The sequence below is a fragment of the Propithecus coquereli genome, unplaced genomic scaffold (genome assembly GCF_000956105.1).
Source record: "Propithecus coquereli isolate 6110/MARCELLA unplaced genomic scaffold, Pcoq_1.0 Scaffold137, whole genome shotgun sequence".
Classification (NCBI taxonomy): domain Eukaryota; kingdom Metazoa; phylum Chordata; class Mammalia; order Primates; family Indriidae; genus Propithecus; species Propithecus coquereli.
This window is the reverse complement of record NW_012137969.1, coordinates 745,482-754,688: the sequence shown is the minus strand read 5'-3', so window position 1 is coordinate 754,688 and position 9,207 is coordinate 745,482. Positions and strand designations below refer to the sequence as shown.

At 49.2% G+C, this 9,207-nt stretch overlaps 1 protein-coding gene across 1 annotated transcript in view; it reads left to right on the top strand.

The window, feature by feature from the left end:
- AZGP1 (alpha-2-glycoprotein 1, zinc-binding) overlaps positions 1–9,207 on the top strand; it is a 33,999-nt gene that overhangs the window by 4,549 nt on the left and 20,243 nt on the right. Inside the window, exons 4-6 of the mRNA XM_012638886.1 lie at positions 4,571–4,673; positions 6,613–6,873; positions 8,910–9,185. Coding sequence (XP_012494340.1) covers positions 4,571–4,673; positions 6,613–6,873; positions 8,910–9,185 — 640 coding nt within the window. The remainder of the gene's footprint in view (positions 1–4,570; positions 4,674–6,612; positions 6,874–8,909; positions 9,186–9,207) is intronic.

Here is a 9,207-nt window from a genome sequence, read left to right as displayed (position 1 = left end):
TCAGGGGGTGACGTCCTTCCCAGCGGAGGGGGCACTTACCTGTCTTCCGTGGTGTTAGAGGTGTCCTCTCAGGACAGAGACCTTTATTCCTGCCACGTGGAGCACAGTGCTCTGGCCCAGCCCCTCTCGGTGTCCTGGGATGGCAGGCAGAATGCAGGGGCTGGGGGTAGTGGGAAGACTCAGTCCCAGTAGCTGCCCTTTCTGCCTGTCGTGAGAGAGCTGAACTTCACAAGTCACCCTCAGTGGCATCGGCCAGGCCCGGGAGCAGTGCATGGGACAGACAGGCGGGGGATTCGCAGAGAGGACGCAGAACGCCGGGCACTGAGCTGACTCTCACGGCCACATCACCTCACCTTGCTAATCACGGCCCCAGTGTCTAATCTGTAGAACCTAATAAACAATAAACTTGCTCAGCAAAACACACACAGGTGTTTTTCATTTTGGAATACTTTCAAAGTGAGAACCAGCTTTACCATTCTGCCTACTCCTAAGCATTCAACTCCTCCCAAATTCTTGGTCTTTACTGAAAGCCATGTTTCCTGGGCACCTTGACCTGGGCCATCCCAAGTGTGAGTTAGACCACCTGGGCCCTTGGGTATTGTCCAGGCTTCCACTGCTGACATCCACAGATATGGCCATGGCCCCTCTGCCAGTGACGACCCGGAATTCTGCAACCTCTGCATCCTCTGCAAAACAAAATCAAGACTCTTCTGTGACCCAGTTTCCCCAGCACTCCTTCATTCCCTGTAAGACATCCCCCTCCACTCCAGCTGCTCCACATTGGCACAGCATGTTGGCCTTGACTCACACACAGCAGAGCTTAGTTGAAAACCCTCACCCCCACAGGGCACAGCTCAAGGAAGCAGGAACTGGCCCTGAGATTCTTAGACTCCTGCCAAATCCCCGTGAGCATGTTTGTTTAGCTAAGTCACCAATTGCCATACACAGGTTTCAACCCCAAAGACAGAGCAGAGCTCTCACACCTGACCTTTTCACTAAGCATCACCTGCCTAGGATTGTGTTTTTCTTTCTTGAGGGATAAGAACTTCCTGCACCTCCCAACCTGGATTACTCTAAAATCAGTCCTCCTAGCTGAGATCCTGAAAGAAACCATTCCCTGCCTTCAGAATCCTGACTCAAGCATCTCATCTTTCCTGAAAGCCTAAATTTGAGGTTATAACTTTTTTTTTAATGCTTCTGCTCCAAGTTGAAAATCAAAGCTAAGAAATTACTCCTTTAGTCTACATAAAATCCACATTCCCCTCTTCTGGCACAAAAAGTCCTATGTGGACAGTAGAGGGGTCCCAGAGAAAAAAAGACAGAAATAGTCAAGAGAAAAAATATCACAATTGATATTTCAACATATGATGACACCTTCTACAAATAAAAGAGAAAGGTTAAATATTTCAGATCAATGAGGAAATCAAAGTCCACGTGAACCGTCCAGGGCTGAGGAAGACTGGAGTGTGAGATCTGGCCTCACCTACAACAGGAGAGATGGATGCAGGCAGGTGAGGGGAAGGAAAGCTCAGAAGACTCAAGGCATGGCCAGGTGTGAAGAGGAGGACAGGGGCCCAGAGCCACTCAGACACCAGAGAAAACTTCCTGCAGGGACTCAGACTTCAGAGGAGATGGGAAGACTTAAGGCAGCTGGCCAAGAAGAGGTCAGAAGTTTCCTAACGAGATAGGGGTGAGGCAGCTGAGAGGGGAGGGTCACAGGGGCCTGACAAGGGAGGTGACCTGGGAGTGGGGCTGGGCCACAGGCATCCACTGAGCACACCAAAGACAATTAAGGGGTCCAGAGAGCCACATGTGGGTTCTTCCGGGGTCACCTCCTGCTCACAAACACATTGTCCTGCAGGCAGGGCCAACTCCAAGTGCAATTTCAGGAGGCCCAACCTGGAGAGGCTCTTTATCACAAATTATCTCCCTCTTTAGTAATTCCTCAGTCACTTTAGAATAGCATGTCACTCTGTACTTGGGGGAACCCTCTGCAAACAGCCCATCATCCATGGAAAGAACTGGCTTCCAGAAAACTGGCTGTGTCTGTATCCAATGAGTTTTATGTCATGCATTAAAAATTATCTTGAGAATAATTGGCAAAGGAGCACTTGGCACAAAAATGTTGAGAATCCCTGACCTAGAGGAATGGGGCAGCCAGAGTCCAGTCATGAAGGAAAGGACACAATCGCGGACTGTTCCCCGTTCATCACATGACAATGGACACGGCCACTGCCCAGGGCTCTCCACGATCTGATTCCAACTTCCCTTCTGTATTCATCACCCCCACAAACCCGCCCCTCAGTCATCTTCATGAACTCTGTTTCCACCCAATTGGCCTCAACAACCCTCACATGTGTCTGATCTCTTTCTTTTTTGTCCTTGCTCATTCATTTTCATTAGTGTTTATCAACTGTCTTCTTTCTCCCAAGCACTGGGGACAGAGAAAGGAACAGGACAGACACCCTCCCTGTCCTTATGAAATTTGGCCCCATCTGCCAACAGAAATTCTATCCCTGGTCAACGTGCTGCTCACCCTCCTCCCATGACGCCATTCCTGATGCCTTCCCAGACTGGAGATCTTTCTCCACGAAGCTCTTGTTCGTTAACACTGACCATCAGTGCCAGTCCTACAAGATGGGCAAGCATGTCTGAATCAGTTTGTTATCAGATGGATTAGATTTTGGTAGTTTTTCCACATTCATATTCTCTTTATTGATTTATTTTATTTTTTTATTTCATGGTATTACAGGGTTACAAATGTTTGGTTACAAGGATCACTTTTGTAATACTGGAGTCAGGGTTATAAGTGTACCCATCACCCAGATAATGTTCATTGTACCCCTTAGGTAGGTTTTCACCAGTCACCTCCTCCCCATTCCCCACTGCATAACTCTAATTTTATCTTACGGAGGTTTTTGGTGTGTTTGTTTTGCTTTGACGTATATATAATTTTTGTTTTTGGAGACGAGGGTGTCACTATTTATCCCAGGCTGGGCTTGAACTCAAAACTCTCCCACCTCAGCCTCCTCGGTAAGTGGGACCACAGGTGCACCCTACAAGTATCTGACCCACCCTCATCTATTTAGGTCTTAATAATAGGGCTTTATTGGTGGTTTTTTTCTCTTTCATTCCAGCAACTATGAAAGATAAAAAATTCTTTCTGTTCTACTACAGAAATTGCTCAATATTCAGACTGTGCTGTGAGTCACTCATTTCTGCATCTGAGTTTATTCTCTTTTTCTTTATGTTTCCTACCACTTCTGGACTCAAACTTCCCAGCCCTTGGACCTTGGTTTCCTCATGTTCTTCACTCTGTCTATAGTATCAGCCACTGGGGACTTACACTGTTGCCTTCTAAGAACATTTTAGCCTAGTCCACCACAATACGACACTCAGCCAGCTGTTTTACCCACCACTGCGCACCAGGCCTGCAAGAAACCCCCCAGGACCTCTGCACAGTCAATGCCTTCAGCCCCAATCCGGCCCTGTAACCAACGTCAGGTTGCCATCCCTCCATTTCCCTGAGCGACCGCTGCCTGAAAACGATCCTTGTGCCAATTTCTTATCAGTCAGGATCATTCATCATTTCAAATATAATTGAAATCTGACTTTAAGCAGAAAATAGATTTTTCTATTGATTAGCTCTCAGAGTCCACACAGAGGACAAAGAGCCCAGACTAAAAATTAGGCAGGAGAAGCATAGTCACACCCCACTAGTCCTGGAAACACACTGCAGCCGCCAGCAGAGGTCACCAGATGCCACAGTGAGGACCAATATGACGCCACCATGGACTGGACACTGGACGCCCCCATGGCTACTGCTGCCCTGCTGCCCCCAGGAGCTGGCAGTTGCAGCCACTGCTGAGACCAACAGAAGGGATTGTCCCCCACGGTGCCTGCTTCTCTGTTTCCCTGACCCTGACTCAGTGTCCAGGGCAAAAGCTCCTGCCTGCTGAACCTACGCCATGTGCACACCTGGTCCTTCTATGGCAAGGGAGGCTGCAAAAGGGGGAATCTGGCTGTTTCTTCTTCCATGGTGGAAGATCAGGATTCCCCAAGCATAGAAATGCAAACAGGAAGAGATGTGAATGTCCTTCACGCAGAGCTCTGGCAGGGTAGGGTGGGAGACAGTGATGGTCCCACCCCTGCCGGGATCTACTCATGTCCAGGTTTTCAACATGTTGAGAGCTTTTCCAGAGAGGAAGGATGAAGTCTAGTCTGACAACACCCTAATTCCCCTACTCCCCCCATGGGGATGTCATCATAGACTGGGAGGGTGACACACATCCCAGCCATCTGCCCCCTGCCACACACAGCTCCAGCCCACTGACATCCTTCCACCTGAGACATACACAATGCCCCCCTCCCGAGACCAGCCATCTCAGCTCGCAATCTACAGACCGTGTCTGTGGTCCCACTGACCACAACCTCTGCCCAGCCTGGTTCCTGTGTCCTCTTTCCTCGCTGTCAGGGGAGGAGCCCGTCCTGTCACTCCCATTGGCCTGTAGATTCTCCTCCCCTGGGCAGGGCCCCAGGACCCAGGGAAAGACCTGTGTTTCCTGCCCAGAACCTCACAACCTGCCAGCCAGGCACAATGGTAACAATGGTGCCTGTCCTGCTGTCTCTACCGCTCCTTCTGGGTCCTGTAGTCCCCCAGGAGGCCCAAGCTGGTGAGTGGGGAGCAAGGGGTGGGGACTGGAGAGGCCTGGAAGGAAGGTGAAGAACAGGACAGATGCTCTGGGAGGAGGCCCAGATGCAGCTGGGATTCCCGGGTGTGCGATAGCAATGGGTGTCCAGGGATATCACCTAACTCAGCTCACACACAGCTAGGAGTATTTTGGGAACCTCTGTTCTCATGCAAAATAAGAACTTAAAGAATCTGAATCTAAAATCCTTAGTTCACAGACGAAAAAAACAAAGACTAGGTCACAGAGGAACAGTGACTTGCCTGGGGTCCGACAACCAGGACGAAGAAGGAACCGTACATGTAGAGCTTCTTCTGCTCTTGTTCCTTCCCTCCTTCCAATGGCTGGATACACCTGTCCGACTCTGAGGGCAAGAGAGGGCACCCCGGGGGTGGGGGGGGAAGGGGAAGGCAGGGTAACTGGAGGGATTGGAGGGGTGGCGCTAGAAGGGAACCCGTGCTCTCACCCCACAGGCGGACGCTGCTGTAGTGGGTCTGCAAGGTGAGGGGCCAGGAGAGAAGACAGCAGGGACCCGGGGAGATCCAGAGTCAATTCCAGGACAGGGGGATGAGGCTGTTTATGACATGGAAATATTCAAGATAGATACATGTAAGCTCATGATTTCTCAACTGGGCAAGCTTAAAATTCCTTCCATTAACAAATTGTCAGAATACTTATTTCATGTTAGTTTTATAGCAATCACATTTAGAATGATAATCACATTCTGCCCCAAAATCTGAATGAGTCACGTTCCCCAGAGAAACAGTCCTAATGTGAAGAACATGTCTATATGTTTTCTACGTATGCACATATGTACAGAAAGAGGTATTTGTATGTATGTCTATAAAAGAGAGATTTATTTCAAGGTATTGGCTCACACAATTGTGACACCTAGCAAGTCCTAAACCTGCAGGACAGGCCAGCAGGCTGCAGACCCAGGGGACAGTTGATGATGGTTCAGTCTCGAGTCCAAACACAGTCTGGAAGCAGAATTCTTTCTTCTATGGGGGGCCCTCAGCCTTTTCTCTTGAGGTCTTCACCTCAGTGCACGATGGCCACCAGGTTATGGAGAGTGACCTGCTTTACTCAAGTTCTACTGGTTTGAATGTTAATCACATTTAGAAACGAAGAAGCAAGAATAATTTCACCACTTAAACTAGGAATCTGCCATATAACCTCCAACATCAGTAACACCCATGTGAGTGATATCATCACTGAATTAGGGAAAGAGCCCTGGCTCCCAGCTCCCATCTTGTACCACAATGCGAAGCACAGCCCTGGGAATTCTGAGATCCATCCTAGTCTTACCTGTGCTGATCCATTCTAGGTCATTTCTTGAGTTTTCTAGTGAATTCTCCTTTCTACACTTTCTAACTGTAAGTATTTCTCAGGCTTGACTAGAAATGTTTATTTCTTGCTCATGCCAAGTTCAGTGCAGATTAGGCAACTTTCCTCTCCTCCATGGGGTCACTCGGGTATCCAGGTTGTTTGCATCATCAGAGTATTCAGTTTTCTCCTGTGGCCCCCACATTCAACACCTAAAGGAAAGAGAGACAGAAGGGCCAAGGCAGCTCCTAGGGCCTTGGACCAGGAGAAAAACATCCCTTCCACTCGTATTCCCTTTGGCCAAAACTCAGTCACATTGTCCCAATATAGCTATAAGGAGGCTGAGAAATATCTTTTTGTTCTGTGCCAAGCAGAAAAAACATCATAGTGAAGACACAGAATGGTCCCGGAAACGCCATCCCCATAATGAAACAGCCTGTTCTCTTGAGGGAGGTTCCAGTGGTGTGAGGCTGACTGAGGGCAGAGAGCTGGGGAGGGGGAGGCCCAGTGGCCAGGTCTTCCCACCTGGCCCTCTGCAGCCCCACGGTGGGACTCTCCTGCAAGGACCCCACCCCTCAGAGTCTTCTCCTATTTGCAGGTTGTTACTCTCTGACTTATCTCTACACCGGGCTGTCCAGGCCTAGAGAAGGCTACCCCTGGTTGCAGGGCACTGTCTTCCTCAATGACCAGGCCTTCTTCCGCTACGACAGTGCAAGTGGGAAGGCTGAGCCCCTGGGACCATGGAGACACATACAAAGAATGAAGGATTGGGAGAAGGAGAGCCAGCTTCAGAAGTTCAGGGAGGGCATATTCCTAGAGACGCTGCAAGACATCATGGCCTATTACAACGACAGCAACGGTCAGTGCACAACAGATGGTTGGGTGGAGGGTCTTAGCTCAGAGGTAGGGGTAAGGGGTCAGAGGGAGGGAAATGGTCCCTGTCCCAATGAGGAACAGGAGGCACAAGGAGAGATGAACAGATATATGAGCATCCGCCACCCCAGAGCACCCGCTTCCTCCCGCCCTGGTGCTCCCCATCCTCACCCCAGGCCTCAGCACACACCAGGAGAGATGCCAGAGTCACGCTTTCTCCAGGCACCTCTGACTTCTCTCCTCCACATCCAACCTGTCTGAGGCTGACCCCACTGGAGAGGGTCTCAGACTCACCCCTGTCCCAGGGTGCTGGGTCCACAGTGAGGAACTCTTGGCATCAGTCACACCTGGGTTCGCAGGGTCGAACCTCCACTAGCTGTTGACAGTGCACGGGTTCCTTAATTACCTGATCTAAATCTGCACAAACTGAAGCAGTGGGGCCTACCTCCAAGAGATGCTATAAAATTTATCTGTCTGTTCCATGAAGGAGAAAACAATCTATCTCAATTTCCCTTGTATCCCATCACCTAGGACAGGGTGCAGTCAACATTTGCTCAATCTAAGTACTTTGAATGAATAGAGAAAGAAAACCTACCACACACCATAGCCCACTCTGGGAACTCAGTAAGTTCTGGATTTAAAACGACAGACTGTTAGAGTTACCTGGAGCCATAAAGGTGCTCCTGTCCATACGGAACAGATATAGGAAGCGTCATGCATGTGCGGTGTGGGGAGCTGGGGCAGAGCCAGCACAGAGAGCTGTCCCTGTGTCCAAGCCTGGCATTCTCTCTCCTAAACCACACTCCCTACCTCCCTAGGCAGCCAATCTCAGGCCTGGTGGACTTTGGATGTCAAATTATTATATGGTGGGTGTTAAAATGTGGGCTTCTGAGTACAAAAATGCCAAGAAGCTACATGGATATAAAGGTTAGCAAAAGGACACGAAAGATCTGCAGAAATCTGGAGGATGTGGAATGGGAAGTCTTGGTAAGGAAAGCGGCCCGGGCTGTGTGTCAGAAATAGGAGAGGGGAGGGCACAGGTGCCCAGGAAGGACACTGGGGTGGGGGGGTCATTCATTGACTGGAATACAAATGTCAAAGTGAATAGTTATGAGGAAAGAGGATGAAGAAATAAACACAGGCATTAGAAATTAATAGGCGGTAACACTTATTTGGCACTTGCTATGTGCCAGGCTCAGATACTAACATGATCAATGCTCACAGTAACCCCCACATTGGTATTTTGCCACTGCCTTTTCACAGAGGAGCAAAGAGAGAGCACAGAGAGGTTACTGACTCAAGGTCATGAAACAAGCCAGGTGGGCATGGGGAGAGATCTGGGATTTGAGCCCATATGGCTTGAGAGCTCTCAGAGCCTGTGCCAACAGCACTGACCAGTATTTGACAAACACCTACTTTTACAATCACAGTGAAGAAGTTGTGTCACTCTGCCCAAAGGAGGTCAGTTTCTGAGAGTTGTTGCTAATAGGCAAGGGAGTTTGAGTTTTACAGGTTTGAAATAAAGGTATCAACCACTGGAAAAGAGGGAAGAAGTGTTCCCATTTGGTTTACTCAAGTGATGATATGAACACCTAGAACTCACGGTGAAGAAGAGTCCCATAATCTATAAGAAACAATTAAAAACCTATTAAATTTAGTAATGCACTTTGGTGTGGTGGTGACAGGTTCCTCTGCACTTGCCAGAAATTCAAATGAAGAGATTCGTTAGATGACATGCCGCAAAGGAACAGAACTCTGACCCTATTCTATAAGTCTCTGAAGTTTCCTGGCTGGAAAGAGTGTATCTCACTTCAGACTGTCCTTAAACACCAAATTGGAATTTGTGCCTCTCTGCCTGCTGTATGTCCAGATATTAAGTTATTTGTCAGGATAAAGGGACTGCATGCGTAGATTTCAGAAACCATTCATCCTATTGAGTTGAAAGCGTGCAGGAGGAAGAGTCATTCAGATGTGCTTGGCACCAGGCTGACTGGCTTCCTCTGGGTTTGGGGGAGGCTCCAGGGTCTCATACCTTACAGGAACGGTTGGGTTGTGAACTCCAGAATAACGGAAGCAGTGGAGCATTCTGGAAATCTGCCTATGATGGAAAGGACTTCATTGAATTCAACAAAGAAATCCCAGCCTGGGTCCCCTTGGACCCAGCAGCCTGGAACACCAAGAAGAAGTGGGAGGCAGAGGAAGTCTACCTGCAGCGTGCCAAGGCATACCTGGAGGAGGAGTGTCCTCGGATCCTGCAGGGGTACCTGAACTACAGCAGGCATATCCTGGACCGGCAAGGTACTCACCGCTTCCTGCTCCC